The sequence below is a fragment of the Doryrhamphus excisus genome, chromosome 5 (genome assembly GCF_030265055.1).
Source record: "Doryrhamphus excisus isolate RoL2022-K1 chromosome 5, RoL_Dexc_1.0, whole genome shotgun sequence".
NCBI classification, from domain to species: Eukaryota; Metazoa; Chordata; class Actinopteri; order Syngnathiformes; family Syngnathidae; genus Doryrhamphus; species Doryrhamphus excisus.
The window spans coordinates 19,020,423-19,042,071 of NC_080470.1; the positions used below are offsets into that span (position 1 = coordinate 19,020,423).

The 21,649-nt window shown below is 37.5% G+C and overlaps 2 protein-coding genes across 6 annotated transcripts in view; one reads left to right on the plus strand and one right to left on the minus strand.

Moving 5' to 3' along the window:
• Positions 1 to 3,253, minus strand: part of agbl4 (AGBL carboxypeptidase 4) — a 392,166-nt gene extending 388,913 nt beyond the window's left edge. The window contains exons 1-2 of the mRNA XM_058073430.1: positions 3,171 to 3,253; positions 1,523 to 1,645 (exon numbers count right to left, since the gene is read on the minus strand). Coding sequence (XP_057929413.1) covers positions 1,523 to 1,645; positions 3,171 to 3,216 — 169 coding nt within the window. The 5' untranslated portion in view covers positions 3,217 to 3,253. The remainder of the gene's footprint in view (positions 1 to 1,522; positions 1,646 to 3,170) is intronic.
• Positions 3,254 to 15,424: 12,171 nt separating this feature from the next.
• Positions 15,425 to 21,649, plus strand: part of elavl4 (ELAV like neuron-specific RNA binding protein 4) — a 124,117-nt gene continuing 117,892 nt past the window's right edge. For 4 of the 5 annotated variants that reach the window (XM_058074393.1, XM_058074395.1, XM_058074392.1 and 1 more), the window contains exons 1-2: positions 15,425 to 15,864; positions 16,473 to 16,613. In XM_058074393.1, the coding sequence (XP_057930376.1) occupies positions 15,817 to 15,864; positions 16,473 to 16,613 (189 nt within the window). In that variant the 5' untranslated portion in view covers positions 15,425 to 15,816. The remainder of the gene's footprint in view (positions 15,865 to 16,472; positions 16,614 to 21,649) is intronic. The other variant, XM_058074396.1, reaches the window with a different exon arrangement.

Sequence of the window (21,649 nt, forward strand, 5' to 3'; positions counted from 1 at the left end):
CAAAAAAAGTCCTGTATGCTGTTTCATTTGTTTCACAAATAAGATCACATTTCTCTTGTAGAAAAGTATTGAATTAACTAAAAATGTCATCCAATAAAAGTATTGAATTAGCTAAAAATGTCATCCAATACTTCTCAACAAGATAAAAAAAAAATTTAAAAACTAAAATTTTTTTTATAAAAATTAATAAAATAAATTAATAGATAAAATACATTTGCTAAATACAAGGATGAAGAGTCTTGAACCAGTCATGATGTGCTATATATATCACTATATTGACACTTACTATGGTACCCATTATGTCATTGGATGGTCATATCACCGCATACTTTGGTACGGGACAAAAAAATAAAAAAATTAAAAAAAAAAGTAAAAACTAAAAAAAAATTAATAAAATAAATTAATAAATAAAATAAATTTTCTAAATACAAGGATGAAGAGTATTGAACCAGTCATGATGTGCTATATATATCACTATATTGACACTGACTATGGTACCCATTATGTCATTGGATGCTCATATCACCCTGTACTTCGGTATGTGAAATAATAATAATAAAAATAAAAATTAATTAAAAAAAAAGAATTAAAAAAATTAATTTTAAATATTTTTTTTATTTTAAATACAAAAAATAATAAAATATAAAAACAAAAACTTGAATTATATTAGGAAAGCAGGAAGTGAACAAATGTCACAGTTACTGATTGTAAAAGTACCAGATGGAGGGGTAGGATTTAATAAGCTTTGCTTCTTCCTTCTCCTTTTGGAGTGGAACTGTGAACTGATTATGGGATGCACTCAATTGTAATCTGATGTATAATCTGCATGTTCAAATGAAATTAAACCATTACCATTACATGTTAAATTATATACGGTATTTATTTTAATATACTATATACAGGGGTCTTCAATTAAAATTGAGTAAGGTTCGTTTTTTCCATGCTGTTGCATTTTGCTGGTTTCAGTTTAGAGTCCATTCTGGGATGGGATGCTGTTCTGTTCATTCGTCCAGAATCCAGTGCCAAATCGATGTGTCTTGTGCGCTCTCGGTAGTGAAAACCTACAAAAAAAACTATGATTCTCGTAGATGAGTGTGACTTATAATCTGGAAAATATGATTTGTGTCACTTCAAGCAGTTTCCTCAAAGGAAAAACTGAGATCCAGCATGCTTGGAGCCCCAGCTGACTAGCAGGGTACTAACAGCTATTGACGATGGACATGTGGGATCTGTACTATAGCAGGCAATGGCAGGCCATATAAATACACCCTTGATAATGAAAGGAGTATGACATAAGGGTTGAGCAAATACAATTGTGCTTATGCATGCAAAGAATTAAAATACAAAATGAAGACCTCACTGTCAGAGCAAGTTTGAATAGGCAGCCAATTCATCGAGGCAAACATTTGAGAACCGCCGTCAAATATATTAAGTAAGCACGTCACCATCGCTCCACAAGCAGTATTTGGAACTATTTTTGGTTTTATTCAGCATTACATTTTTTTTTCCACATTCTACTCACCACTTTCGAAGCAAGCATCAAAAACCAAATGTCCTTTTCTCGGAGATCCCGTGTAGCCTGGCGGGCTCACTGTGAGTTTGGTGACATTCCCTACCAAGGCCTCCTCGCTGCCAGCTCCATTGCCTAAACAAATATCATCATTGTTTTATTAATTATGCTACCTTCAAATCTCAATGTCGTAAATTATACAGTACGATTTCATTTATCACTGCTAATTGGTAATATTAGCGCACAAAAAACCTGTTCCCAACCTTCTAAATATGGATTTTAACATTATGAGAGACATCTGAACATGAAATAACACCCCTATAGTCAACTTTACATATGTACTACCCCGTGTAACATTACATATAAATACATGACACATTAGCATTGGGAGAGTACTTCAACAGCGTACTTCCTGGTTGTTCATTGTGACATTACTGACACCCAGTGACCAGTGTAAAATACTCTTTGAATGGACCTTCTGAATGCCTTATATTTGGATTTTCTTTCCCTTAGTCATTTTTAAGTTTGAAAATGAAAATGAAAAGACCAAGAATACATAAAATTTGTTTCAATACGCATATGTGTTGACTCACCACAGGCCGTAGTTATTTTAATGTATTTTTTAAAACTGGTATTTTTAAAAAGTGTATTTGTTAAACTTGGAGAACTATTTGGATACAATTATGGAAAAAATATTTGTTTCTTTAGGTTTTGTTCACTTTTCTGACTCCTACAATTAAAAAGGTAAATTTTTCTTTACAAATATACTCATAAAATACACTGTTATGAGTGTAATTTAAGATCATATATCTTACCAGTACCATGATGTTATGATCATAACCAAAATTAATTGAGTTCTTACACCAATATCAGCGTCATTGTACTGCAAAAACAGTGTTTTGGTTATCTTCATTGTGTTATTCTGATAACATTTTTGTAATTTAAATTAACAAGAAGTTAAAGAAACAATTGTGGTCTCATATTTTGTTTTCAATGACTGTATATTCATTCTTTAATTTATGTACTATTATTACTAAATTACATGTTACATAAGTCGGTCAAGTAGACCTTCAGTATATCGACGCCAGGTGCTAAAAATATTACCTAATGACCCTGAACTCATCATTTCGAACAGCATCATGGGCTAACGTTAGAAAGTCATTTTAACAATTCCAGAGGAAGATTAGATTAGTACAGTTGCAGAGATAAGTAAGCACCTAATTAGGCAAATTAATCGCGTGTCAGTCAATCCGGGCTGTGAAAGGTTCAAAAGTGTTCGTCTTTCCCTGGAGGAGGTCATGGAATGTGGCTAGCAACACAGCCAGTTTACACTGGAGGCTAATCTAGGTAACAGCTAAACTAGCTAACTAGAAATGACAGACGACCAGCAGTTATTAATATATTCCGGGCTCTACCGCCGTGATATTTTCTTCCACTTGGTAAAGCGAACGTGGATTGTAGCAAGGATAGCTCACAGCAAGCAGGTGACATCACTCTTGTTTACAAGCATGCACCTGCTAGCTAAAAGATGTTAGCGCGCTAGCTAAAAAGCCTTGAAATGGAGGAGCAAGACGGGGAATAAAACACCCGCAACGTTTGGACGTCCATCCGCTTGGAACAACAACGAGGACCGACTCAAGCAAGGCTGGTTTGTACACACCAATCTCGGCGTCTTTCACAGGATTCTCCTCCATCTTTCCTTCCATCGAGCAGCCCGACGCGCTACCTTTGTTACCTAGGCAACGGAGCAGGCGGCACACAGAGGGAGGGACTGCTTTGTCCCTGCACATGGAGCTCCAGGGCAACAGCTGGATCAAATACGGAAATAACATGGTTACCTGGCTTTCAAATGTGTTTGAAAATAGTTTTATTAAACCCTACAGGGTAGAGGTGGCCGGATGAATCCAAATATAACAATAATAATAATTAGTAGTAATAATAATAATAATAATAATAATAATAATAATAATAATAATAATAATAATAATAATAATAATAATAATAATAATAATAATAATAATAATAATAATTATTATTATTATTATTATTATTATTATTATTATTATTATTATTATTATTATTATTATTATTATTATTATTATTATTATTATTATTATTATTATTAATTATATTTTATTATTACTATTACCGTATGTATATTAATAATATTAATAAGTATTATTATTATTATTATTATTATTATTATTATTAATATAATAATGATTATTGTTATTATTGTTAATAATAATAATAATAATAATAATAATAATAATAATAATAATAATAATAATAATAATAATAATAATAATAATTTATTTATTATTAGTATTATTAATAATATTTATTTTTATTATTACTTATTTATTATTATTATTATTATTATTATTATTATTATTATTATTATTATTATTATTATTATTATTATTATTATTATTATTATTATATTATTATTATTATTATTATTATTATTATTATTATTATTATTATTATTATTATTATTATTATAGTAATAATAGTATATAAGGTAATAATTATTATTGTTATTATTATTATAGTATTATTATATTTATATATTTAAATAAAAATAAATAAATAAGCAATAATAAAAATAAATTATTATTATTAATAATAATAATTAATAATATTATAATTATAATTATTATTATAATTATTATTATTATTATTATTATTATCATTATTATTATCATTATTATTATAATAATGGGATCAAAAAGGGGGCGGCACGGTGGTGTAGGGGTTAGCGCGCAGACCTCACAGCTAGGAGACCACGGTTCAATCCCACCCTCGGGCATCTCTGTGTGGAGTTTGCATGTTCTCCCTGTGCATGCGTGGGTTTTCTCCGGGTACTCCGGTTTCCTCCCACATTCCAAAAACATGCTAGGTTAATTGGCGACTCCAAATTGTCCATAGGTATGAATGTGAGTGTGAATGGTTGTTTGTCTATATGTGGCCTGTGATTGGCTGGCGACCAGTCCAGGGTGTACCCCACCTTACGCCCGAAGACAGCTGGGATAGGCTCCAGCACCTCCCACGACCCTCGTGAGGAAAAGCGGTAGAAAATGAATGAATGAATGGATCAAAAAGGTATTTGATAAAAATGCACACAAATCCGAAACAACTGCAAGTTCACAGAACAAAACATATTTAGGATATTTAGGACCAACGAAGACATAAAGTCAAAACATAAAGTTCATTCTTCTGGCCATTTCATTAAAAATGGATATAACTCGGGTTCTTCCATCTACAATTTTAATTGGGACATTTCCTGGTTATCCAAATACAATATAAATATGATATAAGTCAATATATTATTTCAGTCATGTTTTGGAGGGACAAAACACGGTCTTTTATTTAATTTAAATTTAATTTAAATGAACTAAAAATATTCCTCAATAAAGAGAATACTATTGTAATATTATGAGGAAAAACATGTGTAACCCAAGTGAAATTGATAATATAATTTATTTATACATACTTGTATACAATATATTTATTGAATAATATCCTTTCATATAATTATAGGTGCATATATATATATATATATATATATATATATATATATATATATATATATATATATATATATATATATATATATATATATATATATATATATATATATATATATAATGTATAAATAAAATGTTTTGATATACAACACCCAGCAACCAGGTGATTTAGATCAGGGTTGAGGGTTGACTCCTGTGATTTTGTGCACCCAATCAGGAAATCCATGCACCTTGATCACATGACACACCTTAACCTATAAATAGCCAACAGGAAGACACGCATGGGGAAACACTTGCTGCACAGGTAGGCTTTCAAATATATTTCAACACTGTAGTGCATGTAAATGTGTTTTTAGAAAATATGAGCTATGGAGCCTCAAACAGCGTTACAACAAGGAGTGGAGACAGGAGAACACACAAGCGTTAGCAATGCTAGCTTAGCTACACTGCTAGCATTAAAATCCCATGTTAGCAGTAGCGTCATACTAGAAAACAAACAAATCAAACTTACCGCTCCCAAGACTTTAAAGTTCAGGTCTATGGTTTTAAGACGGGTCTCAAACACGCAGGACACTAGTTTGAGGCCCCCGCCTTGATATGAAAGTTTAATGTTAGTGCGGCCCGTGCAAGTTTGATATGGATGCTGTATGGTATCATGTACCCAGAAAAAATTAATTAATTAATGTTCATGTTAAAGGTCAAATAACTGTTCATAGTTACCCTCCCTATCTGTGTGGAAGTGGTAAGATTTTGGCTATTTAAGTTTAAAGAAAATAACTTGAAGGCTACCGTTTAGGTCGCTAGCTCTCTAGTTTGCGAGTTAGCATGCGTCTCAAGACCCTGTAGTTGTGCAATATGTTGTAAATAAAAAAGTATAAATAAGTCGTGTTTTGTCATGTCTACAGGGCTCTAATAATGCTAATAATGCAGTCTCACCCAGACCCGGGCTCCAGTGGCCCCCTAGTAAATTGAGTTTGAGACCCCTGTTTTAAGACGTGTAGCGAAACCTGTTTGTCCTCATTGGAACCTAGCTAAAGTACTAAAAAGTATGTTTTATTAACAACATTCATGTGGATCCTTTAATGATGGTAGGATCCCCCACACCCCAATATGGCTGCCACACCTGCATTTTAATGGTGTTTTCAAAGAAAGCCAATCACTGCAGGCCACAGTGCAGATTGATTAAAGCTGGTGCTTTTCTCGGCAATTGGAGCAGAGATGCCATCAAGGCCCCAATCAGGCCTGATCTTATTCCTTCGCCATTGCAAAGGCCGAACCTGATTAAACACATCAAATGAAAAAAAAAACGTGCACCTCCTGCAAGCAAAAAAGGCATTGCTAATTTTCATGCTATAAGCGGCGTGTGACTGGACCCAATCATTTTTGGGTGTTTATTTGATGACCTGCGCCAACGAGCGGACTCCGGATAGGTCAGGCTGATTATTTGTCAGATGCAGCATGGGAATACAGCGTTGCCGTGAAATAGTCTATTTTTAACAAAGAATTGCAATGACCGCCCTCCATGCTCTGTCATTGTTTTTTAACACTTGTGCCAATTAACGTCGCTCCGCTGTGGCACAGTCACTCATTTCACAAGAGGGAGATTGAAATTGAATTATGGAGCATGAGGAGAATAAATGAGGTGTGTTGCGTGTTTCCCCTTGTTTCCATGCTCTTATCGAATAGAGACGACATCGGGGTGGTTGGGTTTACCATAATATCCTGGCTTGTCTGCAGCAGATAAGGTGACGCTTGAGAGGCCGACTGTAGCCTGATATCATAGCCCAAAAACATCATATAGTGCAGATGAATATGCATTACACGATGCTTTTTATGTACCGTTTTATATATATTGATATTCTTTGGGAGATCAATAAAGTATCTCTTTCCTGTGTGGATATGACGCAGTGTATTTGCGCCACATTGATTAGCTCCCAGGCGGCACGGTGGAGAGTGGTTAGTGTGCAGACCTCACAGCTAGGAGACCAGGGTTCAATTTCACCCTCGGCCATTTCTGTATGGAGTTAGCACAGGGGTGGGCAAACTACGGCCCGGGGGCCACATCCGGCCCGCCAAGTGTTTGAATACGGCCCGCCCGTTCTTTCCAAAGTATTTCATTTAAAGTCAACATACAAGCTGGCATCATGGCTTGAGACGACATTTTCATGGTTTGGCGGTTTTATCAATTTTGTTATTTGATGTGATCTGTTGTTTACAAAGTGAAAAAAGGGACACAAGCACATAATAATAATAATAATATTAAATAATAAATTTATTCTTATTATAAATTTATAATGCACTTTACATCAAATAAATGATCTCAAAGTGCACATATAGCAGATTGCATAAAACTTTTACAGATACAATAATTTTGTTATTTGATGCGGTCTGTTGTTTACTAAGTGCTCCTGAAAAAAGGGACACAAGCATATAATAATAATAATAATAATACAATTAATAATAATAAATAATAATAATATAAATAATAATACATTTATTATGATACATTTATAACGCACTTTACATCAAATAAATGATCTCAAAGTGCACATATAGCAGATTGCATAACACTTTTACAGATACAATCATTCCAGCTGGACTGTTACGTGTAAAATATTGAGTCTGGCCCCCCGTCAATTTTGTTAAATCAATGTGACCCGCCAGTCAAAAAGTTTGCCCACCCCTGAGTTAGCATGTTCTCCCCGTGCATGCTTGGGTTTTCTCCGGCTATTCCGGTCTTCCCACATTCCAAAAATATGCTAATTAGCGACTCTAAATTGTCAAATTGTACAAATACAGTGATCCCTCATTTATCACTGTTAATCGGTTCCGGACCCGACTGTGATAAGTGAATTTGACTGTGAAGTTGGTTGATATTTATAAATCTGATATGTTTATGTTAGGCTAACCTAGGAGTTAGTCAATTAACCTAGCATGTTTTTGGAATGTGGGAGGAAACCGGAATACCCGGAGAAAACCCACGCATGCACGGGGAAAACATGCAAACTCCGCACAGAGATGGCCGAGGGTGGAATCGAACTCGGGTCTCCTAGCTGTGAGTTTTGCGTGCTAACCACTTGACCGCCTAACATAAACATATTAGATTTATAAATATCAAATCCAACTTATCACAGTCAAATTCACTTATCACAGTCAAATTCACTTATCACAGTCGGGTCCGGAACCGATTAACAGTGATAAATGAGGGATCACTGTATTTGTACAATTTGACAATTTGGAGTCGCCAATTAGCATGTTTTTGGAATGTGGGAGGAAACCGGAGTACCCGGAGAAAACCCACGCATGCACAGGGAGAACATGCAAACTCCACACAGAGATGGCCGAAGGTCGAATCAAACTCGGGTCTCCTAGCTGTGTGACCTGCGCGCTAACCACTTGACCGCCTAACATAAACATATCAGATTTATAAATATCAAATACAACTTATCACAGTCAAATTCACTTATCACAGTCAAATTCACTTATCACAGTCAGGTCCGGAACCGATTAACAGTGATAAATGAGGGATCACTGTATTTGTACAATTTGACAATTTAGAGTCGCCAATTAGCATGTTTTTGGAATGTGGGAGGAAACCGGAGTACCCGGAGAACATGCAAACACCGCACAGAGATGGCCCAAGGTGGAATCGAACTCGGGTCTCCTAGCTGTGTGACCTGCTCGCTAACCACTCGAACACCGTGCAGCCTAAATACATCTTAGTTATTGATAAATTACACTTCTTAATACTTGCATATTTTTATTTTTTGGAGATTTTGTTGTCATTTATGTTGGCATGTGCCCTACCAGCAACATTTTATGGGGATATCAGACCTTGTTATTTCAAAAACCATGCCCAGGAAGTTGCATGCAAACAAAAATTAACGGACAAGCCGGCGCCGATGAATACATAACCTCCTTGTCAGAGGTAAAAATAGAAACACTTTCAAGAATAACCCCTCAGCTCTCTGCCCAAAGTACACTTTGCACGCAGCATTTTCCCGTCGAGATGTCTGCAAAGTGCAGCAATGATTTAATGAATACATCCATCACTGGGAAACACAATCACTTGAAAGAGAAGCACAGTCCGCACGGTGTGGTCTCTCACGTTTTAATTATCCCTCAGGAGAATGTATTTTTACACATGTATCCAAACACGTGTGATGGCTCGTATGTGGGCTTCACATGTTTGCAGACACGCCTGTCTTGGTGAAGAAGTGAAGGTGCTGTAACTTGAAATGTGGCTATTTTAAGTCTCCGAGTGCAGGACACACCATCGCAAACCTGATCAGAGTGTATCAGAAAACCCTCTGGGATGATATCGTGTTTTTCATCATGTTTCAGAAGTTTTCTCTCCCCCCCCCAACCGGTGTTTAATAATGCCGATGTGGATCGTAAAGGATGTGACTGGTCTTTTTGGATAACATTATATCCTGTGTTATTTCTCTCTTCAATTACCATCCTTCGCTCGCGATGAGCTAACAAGCTAAATAGTTGACAGGAGTTGTGGTTGCTCATAGAGTTGAGTTCACGGTCCAGATGAAGAGCTGTAAAATCCAGGGTGTTTAAAGTCCAGCCCATGGACTATTTGGACCCTCGGTTAATTTTTTTTTAATGGGCTCGCGGCAAAAAAAAAACACAAGAAAATTACACAAAGACAACAGAAAAATGGAAATAAAAAATAAAAATAATAATGTAATGAGAAACAAAAAACTAATAAACAAGAACTAAGACACAAAAAACGAACACTTTAAACATTTCATGCTCACTAGTTACCCTCCTATTCATTTGCTCTAAACTGAAGAAAGTGTTTCCAATAGAGTGGGGACTAAAATGAAAATGAAAATAAAAATCAAAATGAAAATGAAAATAAACTAAAAAATAATGAGAAACTAAAAACTAATAAACACGAACTGAGACACAAGAAACGTACACTTTAAAATTAAAATAATGTAATGAGAAACTAAAAACTAATAAACACAAACTAAGACACAAGAAACTGACATTTTAAACATTTCATGCTAACTAGTTACCCTCCTATTCATTTGCTCTAAACTTAGTGTTTCCAAAAAAGTGGGGATAAAAATGAAAATAAAATAAAACTAATGAGAAACTAAAAACTAATAAACACGAACTAAGACACAAGAAACTGACATTTTAAACATTTCATGCTAACTAGTTAAAACAGAGTGCGGACAAAGTAAGAAGCCAAAAACGTACCACTTCCACACAAAATGGGAGGAGATCTTTTTTTTTTTCATGTCGGACATGTCATGATAAAACATTCCACTGTTCTCAAATATCTTACTTTTTATTTTTCTACACAAAATAAGATGAAAAATAAATAAACAAATCAAGAATAAAGAAAATTGATCATCAGTAATGAATAAATAAATATAATAATAATAATAATAATAATAAAACGGCAAATAATAAAAACTTAAGAAACCACATATAGTTGGTGGGTAGACAAATTATTTTTTTCAGATTAAAATGAACAAAGCATTATTAGAGCCCTGTAGACATGACAAAACACGACTATAGTCACATTTATACTTTTTTATTTACAACATATTGCGCAACTGCAGGGTCTTGAGACACATGCTAACTCGCAAACTAGAGAGCTAGCGACCTAAACGGTAGCCTTAAAGTTATTTCCTTTAAACTTAAATAGACAAAAACTTACCACTCCCACACGGATAGGGAGGATAACTATTAACAGTTATTTAACCTTTAACATGAACATTAATCAGAGGTAATAATTTTTTCTGGGTACATGATACCATACAGCATCCATATCAAAACTTGCGCGGGCCACACTAACATTAAATAAAATCAAGGCGGGGGCCAGATTGTCCCGTTTATGTCGACATTTGTTGCAGTGTCGTCATTATCGCTAATCAGCATTAATATCAGCAAACCTCATCCTCCCGTTACTCACCCTACGAACAACAACTGACAAATCATCTTTCTCACAAAAATCCCAACGGCAGCAAGGCGGGTGGTTTCAGAGGGGACGGAATTGGGAGAGAGGAGCGTTGGTGGGCGGCCATGGCGGCTGAGCAGGAACCAGCCGGCAGTACACAGAGAATCACTATGATGACAGCAATCAGGGAGCTCAAGGGAGCGAGGCGGGGTCAGGGAGGAAGGCTTGAGAGGCAGCTGACTGAGGAATCAAGCCTCACTCCGGATGATTCATCTGACAGCCAACCCCCATCCCCCATCCCTCATCCCTGCATCCTCCCTTCCCGGGGCTCCGCTGGACCGCTCGTCCCCGGAGACCACCGTCATCGCGGAACAGGGATGTGGCCAGCAGCCCTTTTTCTTAGACGAGAAACAGTTGATGATGCATTCATGTACAGTATGTTGCAGAACAAATAGATAACTTCCATTGCCCCACCCCCCCCTCGAAGCTTTGTGTTGGACGCTAGGGTGGGAATGCAATGCAGAAATCAATACATTGGTATGAAAACCACCTACAACTCGACTCAATGATACAAATAAATTCATAAAATGGTCATTCTGGACACGCAGTGTAACTTCCACGATGGAACCCCCCTAAAGCGATCCAGTTTTACGAAAAAATTTACTTTTAAAGGCAAACAAGTTTGATTCCAGACCATCTTCTGTACGGGATTCATCCAGGTCGTTGTATTCTAAGACTTAAATCGACCGCAGTTGGTCGTTTTTTACGTTACCGCTTGTAACAATCAGTAACTGTTACATTTGTTCACTTCCTGCTTTCCATAATACAGTTTAGGGTTTTTTTTTGTTGTTTGTTTTTTTTTTAATAATGCACCTCGTACCAAAGTACAAGGTTTTTTTTATGCCATAATGGGTACCATAGTAAGTGTCAATATAGTGATATATATATAGCACATCATGACTGGTTCAAGACTCTTCATCCTTGTATTTAGCAAATGTATTTTATTTATTAATTTATTTTATTAATTTTTATTATTTTTTTTTTAGTTTAAAACATTTTTTTTATGTTTTTATTTTTTTGTCCCATACCAAAGAAGGAGGTGATATGAGCATCCAATGACATAATGGGTACCATAGCAAGTGTCAGTATAGTGATATATATAGCACATCATGACTGGTTCAAGACCCTTCATCCTTGTATTTAGTAAATTTATTTTATTTATTAATTTATTTCATTAATTTTTATTAATTTTTTTTTAGTTTTTAATGTTTTTTTTTTTTTGTCTCGTACCAAAGTAGGAGGTGATATGAGCATCCAATGGCATAATGGGTATCATAGTAAGTGTCAGTATAGTGATATATATAGCACATCATGACTGGTTCAAGACTCTTCATCCTTGTATTTAGCAAACATCAACTGCTTGTATTGTTTCTTGAATTGGCTCATCGTTGTGCATTGTTTGATTTCCTTACTCAATCCATTCCATAGTTTGATTCCACATACTGAAATGCTATGGCTAGCATAACGTAGTCCTAGCATAGAAGTGTTTCAAATGTACTTCTTCCCTGAGATCATATTTCTCCTCTCTTGTAGAGAAGTATTGGATGACATTTTTAGCTAATTGCTTATTTGTAGCCTTATGCATAATTTTAGCTGTTTGAAGATGAACTATATCAGCGAGTTGAAGTATTTGTGATTTTAGAAATAAGGAGTTAGTATGTTCTCTGTAGGCGGCATTATGAATTATCCTTACTGGCCTTTTTTGCAGTACATTTAGCGAGTGAAGATTGCTTTTATAGTTATTAGCCCATATTTCCACACAATAAGTAAGATATGGTAGGACCAGAGAGCAATAAAGAGTGTGGAGTGATTTCTGATTGAGAACAAATTTTGCTTTGTTCAATATTGAAATATTTCTGGCCACCTTATGTTGTATATTTGTAATATGAGGTTTCCAGCTCATATTTTCATCTATTGTGATGCCCAGAAATGCATTTTTGTTCACCCTTTCAATGTGTACACCGTCTATTTGTATTTGCTGGTGCGTGTCCTTTCTGCTGTTACCAAACAGCATGATTTTAGTTCACGTAGTATACAAAACTACAATTAGTTTTTGTGAGTATTTTTAGTTTTTTGGAAATTATCAATAGGATTTGCATGATTTCCGGTCAGAAAATTACCACGGTTTTGTATTTTTCAAGTTAGGTCAAACTAATAGTGCAAACCAAGGTGCTACCGCACTATGCATAATGCACCACATCATTTTGCAGTGTCGAACGTAACATCAATATTTAATATCGTACGATGGATAATAACGCAATACAGTGTTGTCCCCACCTCTATGGAAGCTGTCCATCTAAAGCAGCTGTCTCAAACACCGCGGACACTAGTTTGAAGCCCCCGCTTTGATATGAAAGTTTAATGTAAGTGCGGCCCGCGCAAGTTTTGATATGGATGCTGTATGGTATCATGTACCCAGAAAAAATTATTACGTTTGATTCATGTTCATGTTAAAGGTTAAATAACTGTTAATAGTTGCCCTCCCTATCCGTGTGGAAGTGGTAAGTTTTTGGTTATTTTAAGTTTAAAGGAAATAACTTGAAGGCTACCGTTTAGGTCGCTAGCTCTCTAGTTTACGAGTTAGCATGTGTCTCAAGACCCTGCAGTTGCGCAATATGTTGTAAATAAAAAAGAGTATAAATGTGACTATAGTCGTTTTGTCATGTCTACAGGGCTCTAATAATGCTTTGTTCATTTTAATCTGAAAAAAATCATTTGTCTACCCACCAACTATATGTGGTTTCTTAAGTTTTTATTATTTGCCGTTTTATTATTATTATAATATTTATATATTTATTACTGATTGATTTATTTTCTTTATTCTTGATTTGTTTGTTTATTTTTCATCTTATTTTGTGTAGACAAATAAAAAGTAAGATATTTGAGAACAGTGGAATGTTTTATCATGGCATGTCCGACATGAAAAAAAAAGGATCTCCTCCCATTTTGTGTGGAAGTGGTACGTTTTTAGCTTCTTACTTTGTCCGCACTCTGTTTGAAATATTTTCTTAAGTTTAGAGCAAATGAATTGGAGGGTAACTAGTTATTTATTTATTATTATTATTATTATTATTATTATTATTATTATTATTATTATTATTATTATTATTATTATTATTATTATTATTATTATTATTGTTATTATATATATATTTTTTTTTTATATATATTTATTACCGATTGATTGATTTTCTTTATTCTTGATTTGTTTATTTATTTTTCATCTTATTTTGTGTAGAAAAATAAAAATTAAGATATTTGAGAACAGTGGAATGTTTTATCAGAGCTTTTATTGTAGAAAATCGGAACCAAAGCACTGAAAAAGTTTGTATATTTTTCTGTTTTTAATAAATGCGGTTTTTTTTGGAAAACCTGATGCGGCCCATTCTTGCCCAGACCCTAGCTCCAGTGGCCCCCATGTAAATTGAGTTTGAGACCCCTGATCTAAAGTGACGATCCGGTGTCAATAAAACTCGATTAACTTGCCTCGGTCTTGACAGGAAAAGTAGAATTCGAAGCACGGGGGGGGGAATCAGCGTCCGTAATTGCAGAGCTACTTGTATCACACCGCTAACATTAGCGTTACAGAAGATGATGGCTCCAATTACTCCAACAGCATGACCTCCATTAAGGTGATCTATTGTAAAAACACAGCCTTTTATTTCAGCAATATTGCCCCCCCCCTATTAAGACTCGTATACAGTAACAACACTTGACTGAAATCTTAGGAGTTGCATTATCAGTTTGTTCCGTGTTGCGAGTCCCTGCTTTGTCACGGCTGGGGCCACACCCCGGCGAGGAATAGGACAGGATGCGTGACCTTGATGTTGGTGTCGGGTCCATCCATCCCTCATTCAGGGCAGCCTTCTGTGGAATATTTAGCAACACCCCCCTCTGTTAGAACACAATGGTAGTGACCAAACTGAGACACAGGTTGGGTTAAATCAGCACCTACTCTTTTGTAAAGATGTAGTTCTACGTTTGAATCCTCCGATAATCGTACTGTAACGTACAGTAGCATTAATTAGACAATGGGCGGTAACGCGTTAGTCGCCGTACTACCAACCGATCCAATTATCCTTCCTCTTATGTTTGCATTGGTCCATGAGGGAGCGCCACCATAAGTGCAAACGGTCCCTTAACGTCTATAACACACATACACACACCGACACACATACAAGGAAAGAGAAGAAAATATAGGAGTGGCACCCAGAGAGGAAGGCGGCGTTGCTAGAACAGTCTTCCCACCTTGTGGCGGCACGAGTGAACTGAAGCTGCATCAACGCTTGAGCCGCGGGGGGGGGGGGTGAAGAAGAGAGAGAGAGAGAAAGATGCACGGCGTGCAGAGAGGGCGGGAATGCAAAAAGGGACGAGAGAAAAAGAGAGAGAGAGAGCGAGAGAGCAGGGAGGGGAGTTTAAACTAAGTGCTATGTTTTGGGACAGCTAATCTGCTAGCGAGGAGTGTTAGGATCGGAGCGTATTGTGCGGCGGAGAGATAAGGCAGACCGCCGAGCCCAACCGACCGACCGATTGTCTGACTGACTTCTCGTTTGAATGCGCTGACTCCAGGGAGCCTTGAAAAAAATATATATATTGATTCAAGGGATCTTGGACACTAACTGCATGGTCCAAGAGCCAAAAGCAAAGAAAAGAAAGGACATCGTAGATTTTTTTTTTTTTAAACTTGATTTTTTATTTCTTTTTTTTACGCTTCTGGGACTGATTCCCAAAGCCGAGGAACGGAGAAGCCGACAATAGGACAGAATACTAAAAGTACCCGATTTTTGAAGATGTTCGAAATAAGCCGAACACTCAACGCCGCCTTGCTGAGCAATGAGGTAAAGACTCTCTTCTTCTTTTTTTTTCTTCTTCTTCTTCTTCATATTACCTGTCTGCTGCCAGCCATTCTGTTTTTTGTGTTTTTTTTTGTTTTTTTTTTTGCATGTGTGTGCGCATCGTCGCTATAAGATCGTTCCGAGCAGCCGTGTGTCACATTTCCATATCCCTGGATGACGGAGCTTGTTTTTTAGGGGGGGGCGGCTGCGTGTTACATTTCCATTTTGGCGCTAAGTGGTCATACGGACAACCAAAGGGGGAGTTGGGGGGGGGGGGGGCTACCGTTGCTATACTTTTGCATCGCTGCATCATTGTGAAAAGGTAGCCATCAGCCTTGCTTGTGCAATCGGGCGCCTTCACGTGCTTCTCGGCGCCGGATCTCGCACACGTGCGTGTTCGCCAGCAAAATGCCCCCCCCCCCTCTCTTAATCCCTCTTTTCTCTGTATCGCTTCCTCCTCTGTCCTTTTTAATATTCATCATCGTCCTTCCTACCTGCTGTTATCTGTCCCTCCCCACCCCGCCCCACCCCCTTTTTTTTTCTTCTTCTTCTCCACTCCCTCCCACATCTATATGTGTGAGCGCATGTGTGTGTGTGTGTTCTGTGAGCAGCATCTCAAGATGATGGCGAGGTACGGGCAGCTCTCGGGACTAGCAGCCAGTGGCGTGGGCTCCGTACCCGAGTCGCACTCGCCGCTATTTCCCAGGGATCTCCCGTCATCGCCCGCCCAGACGGGGTACAGGTCATCCCTGGTAAGAGGATATATAGACCGGAGAACTGCATCTCCATATGTACAAGTCTCGTGTATGTTGTAATGGCATGAGGCTTGGGGATGGGGGGGGGGGGGTGGAGTTGTGTTTGTGTGTGTGTGGGTGAAAAAGGGCAGAAAAAGAACAAATCAATTGCACCATCAACCGCCGATCCTCAATGGATGCTATTAGTAAATATTTACATTGTTGTGTTTGTTCAATTACCCTACGCCTACTCCAGGCTTTAGTCTCCACCAGACAGACTGTCATCAAGGGAATTTGAGGTGTGTGTGTATGTGTGTTTGTGTGTGTGTGTGTGTGTGTGTGTGCATGGCTGAAAGAATTTCTATTGCTCTATTGTGTTCACTGCTTCCAATCAAATTAGGCTGTGAAGTGATGGATGAGGATTAGCGTTAAACATGATGTCACGATGTAACGCCGTAAACGCCACGTATGCGTCCGGGACTCCATGTCAACAAATAACGCTTCAAGAAAATTATTAAAAAAAAAAAAAAAAAAAAAAACACAACTCGAAACATTTTATAGTGTAAGAGAATCTCCATGTCCTCCATTGGTTCGCCTAACCGTCAAACTGGCTCGCATCCACCCGCCGACGATACCCAAGGGGGTTTCCGGCAAACTCTATGCAAATTGCTTGACGGAGGATAAACGGCAAAATAACTCTATGTGGAGTTAGGCTTCAAAAGTGCTTCCTACCCAACCCCCCTCTTGTTTCCCTTCCCCTTTCTCCGAGTTCCCGCTCTACATTCTTACAATAGTTCCAAGCCTCAAATCTCAGTGTTCTTGTTGTCCAAAAAAAACGCCCATTTAAACGGGACGGTCTTATCAGCGGCTTGCACCGAGCTCCCGCTCCATGAATTATTGTCGGGGAAAACAAGTGGAAGTCATAAGTTGCGTTTTGATTGACATGTTTACATATTTGATGCAGCGCCGAAGTGAGACGGGAAAACAAAATTTGAGGCAGTTAACTTTCAAATCACTTTGAATCAAACGACGACGGTTCTGGATGTCAGTGGGGGCGGCGTGTGTGTGTGTGGGGGGGGGGTTATTCACCATCTTTATTATGAATAACTCCTCATTATATACTATGTGTGTCGAACTAAAGTGTCTGGTTGCTTTTCCTGCTTATGCTTTTGCATATTTCTATTTCCTGTGTGTATATATATGTGTGTGTGTGTGTGTGTGTGTGTGTGTGTGTGTGTGTGTGTGTGTGTGTGTGCATGCATGGATGATTACCCTATTTAAGAAAGGCCATCGTGATTAATGGTACCTTCATTAAGCTCGGCGAGATCATTTGCATACATTAAGCAAATGCGGTGGAAAATTTTGCTCGATTTAATGCTAAAAGCATCAAACGCCGCGTGACAGTCATTACCTTTAGTGTAATAGTTTAGTTACTTATATACACTCGAGATGGATATCTTTTCTTACATAATCGAACATAATAAGAGTAGGTAGAAGCTCACTTTTTTCATGTCAATTAAGTTTGCTTTTCCTGTGTTTAACATGTAAGATGACTAGAAAAAGCCCCGCCCCGTTTTTACTCATGTATTAATGAATGAATTTTGTATTTTAATGTATCTTTTACTCTTGTTTACTTGTTTTTATTCAACTAATTTCTTATGTAAAGTGAAAAGCGCTATACAAATAAAATGTATTATTATTATTATTATTACTTACTATTATTATTACTCAAACAATACAGAAGGTAGAGCGTACGAGTGCTGTCACATAGTACAACAAATACCATCAGAATACTAATCACACACATACAATATTAAGTATCCTGGTTGTAATATTCTGTTAATAATCAGGATTTGTACGCATCCAGGATGGCCGATAACCCCCCCGGCTGTGTAACCTTAGACAAAGGCGATGAAATGAAAGGAGCACGGGGTAGAGACGAATCTGAATTGCAAATGTTCCATATTTCAGTCAGCCGAGATTTAATTTTCAAAAAGGACACGTTAAAAAAAAAAAAAAAAAAAGGCTGCAGTGCGCCGCTCGTGCTTCCCAGCTGAATGTTGTTAATTTCTAGAAAGCTCCGCTGATTGCCCACTGCAGGCAGCTGACGTTCTCCGTGTGACATCAGGCTTTGTTTGGCAACTCGAATTTTCTCTCTCTGGTTCCCAAAAAAAAAAAAAAAAATGGGACGTGCTGCCTTTTATTATTCCTAGCCACAGGAAAAGACGACACAGAGGTCATTGCTATATCACGGCGATGATTAGCACCTCTTAGTCTCCTCTCCGTACAGGAAATTAGCTCGTTTATGCGCCGCAGGTGGGAAACGCAGAAATAGACAAATGCACAAACAGACACGAAGGCGTTTAAATGACACTGTAAACACCCGCCCCCCAACCCCCACCCACAGGGGCGCCCTGTAGCGTGTTTGGAACTGGAGCATGTTATGACCGAAATCGTGTCCTGTTTGCTCTCTGGATGCGAGCACATGTGGTGTGTCAGTTGCGGGGAAGGCCGAGATACCGGGAAACCCTGAAGGCCTCGCGTATGCGTTTGAACGCCACGCCGGCCACCAGCCGCTGCTTCGGGGAGTGCCGTGTGATTAGCAGCTGAGCCCGAGCCCCTTCGGGAGCCATCACTGCGGCAAGGAGCAGGTGTCTGCAGGCTCATGCACGCAAACAAACATCCTAACCGTCGCTCGTCGACTTCATTCGCTTTAGCAGCAGTGGGCGGGGCTTGTGATCACAATCTAACTTTATTATTTTGTTGGTTATTTTTACGCTTTATACTCGTCAGGCAGACAAAAAGCCTTGACATGTGATCCATAAACAATACTCCAACCTCAGAGTCGCCCGCTGAGCCAACACGAACGCCCCCGCCCACCCAAAGGTCACCTCGCTGTGTTCACATACTCTGACCTGGAAGTAATGACCTGTAATTCCGCTGATGTATTGGCAGGGCTGCTCGGCTCTGATGAAAGTCGGCGTATTTACAGACGGCCAGCAGGTCTGGAGCGATGCTTTAACAACGAGCAACGCCAAACGTAGCCTCCTGGTGCGGCGATACGGACTATTAAGTCTCGTTCATTCATTCATTTTCTATCCTCACGAGGGTGGCGGGGGTGCTGGAGCCTATCCCAGCTGTCTTCCGGCGAGAGGTGGTGGCCAGCCAATCACAGGGCACATATAGACAAACAACCATTCACACTCACATTCATACCTATGGACAATTTGGAGTTAGTCAATTAACCTAGCATGTTTTTGGAATGTGGGAGGAAACCGGAGTACCCGGAGAAAACCCATGCATGCACGGGGAGAACATGCAAACTCCAGGGTGGAATTGAACCCTGGTCTGCGTGCTAACCACTTGTGACTGTGCAGCCCCCATTAAGTGTCGTTATTTACTATTTGTAAACATCCGTCTGCCATGACGCTCCCCTTGTCTCTTTTATTACCATAGTTCGCTCACTATGAAGTAAGCTAACAAGCTAACTAGCCGACGAGAGTTGTAAAATTTGTAAAATTACTTGAAGTTTGGCAGATCTGCATATAAAAAAAACATTTAATGTCATAAATCAGACAACCCAAAACATCTATGACAATTAATAAAGAATAACAAATAAATAAAAGACAGTCATAATTAAATAGTACAAAGCAAAAATAATGAGTAGAAACTGACAGAAATATTAGTAATGGTAATGGTTTAATTTCATTTGAACATGCATCAGATTACAATTGAGTGCATCCCATAATTAGTTCCAAGTTGCACATGTCCAAAAGGAGCAGGAAGAAGCAAAGCTTATTAAATCCTACCCCTCCATTTGGTACTTTTACAATCAGTAACTGTTACATTTGTTCACTTCCTGCTTTCCTAATATAGTTGAAGTTGTTATTTTTATTATTTTTCACAATGAATGAATATTTTTTTATTTTATTAATTTATTTAAATTTATTTTATTTTTTTTTCATTTTATGAATGAATATTTTTTTTATTTTATTATTATTTTTATTTATTTTATTTTTAATTTTTTTGTCCCGTACCAAAGTAGGAGGTGAAATGACCATCTAATGACGTAATGGGTACCATAGTAACTGTCAATATAGTGATATATATAGCACATCATTGCAGAATATTACATTATATATATGTTACATATGAAATGAAGAAATATGCAATAGTTGATAGATATTACCTTGCTGCTCATCATTGCTGTAATAGAAATAAAATGTATAGTTTCAGAAAAAAAAAAAAGTCGCCTCCCAAATATAAATCAAGCTTAAATGCACACATAATTGCTCGACTGTGTTTCATTGTTTGGGAATTCCATGGAGGATTTATCCCAACCTCCTTAACTCCTCAAGGCTGCTCATTCCAAGAACAACTCTGAGGTACAATACCCTTCCAATCCCAATCATCTTCCCAGCTATCGTGTTTTGCGTGAGTTGCAAATAAGGGTTAGGCTTAATATGTCCGTGCTCGTTGGCCGGAGCGGCGCAATAACGGCGCAGATTTAGCGGGTTAATTGTGATGTAAACTGACAGTGACATCAAAACGGACGTACGATACATGTCAGCCTTATGAAGGCGGACAAAAGACGCATTAGCCATCACAAATCCCGACTTCACCGGTTGGCCTGATAATCTACCCTGATAGCTGTCATCTCGGCCTCCAATTTGGAAGAAAAAAAAGCAAATATTCTGCCTTTAGAAACATCCACTCTCCCCCTCCTGAAAGATTTGGTTCTTTGCAACACCAGTTATGCAGGGTCATCCAATACTCTACAAGAGAGGAGAAATATGATCTCAGGGAAGAACTACATTTGAGTCTTGAACCAGTCATGATGTGCTATATATATCACTATATTGACACTTACTATGGTACACATTATGGCATTGGATGCTCATATCACCTCCTACTTCGGTACTTGACAAAAAAATAAATTAATAAAATAAATTAATAAAATTATTCATTCATTCATGAAATGAAACAAAAATAAAATAAATAAAATAATGAAATAAAAAAAATATTCATTCATACATTCATGAACGAATAATTTT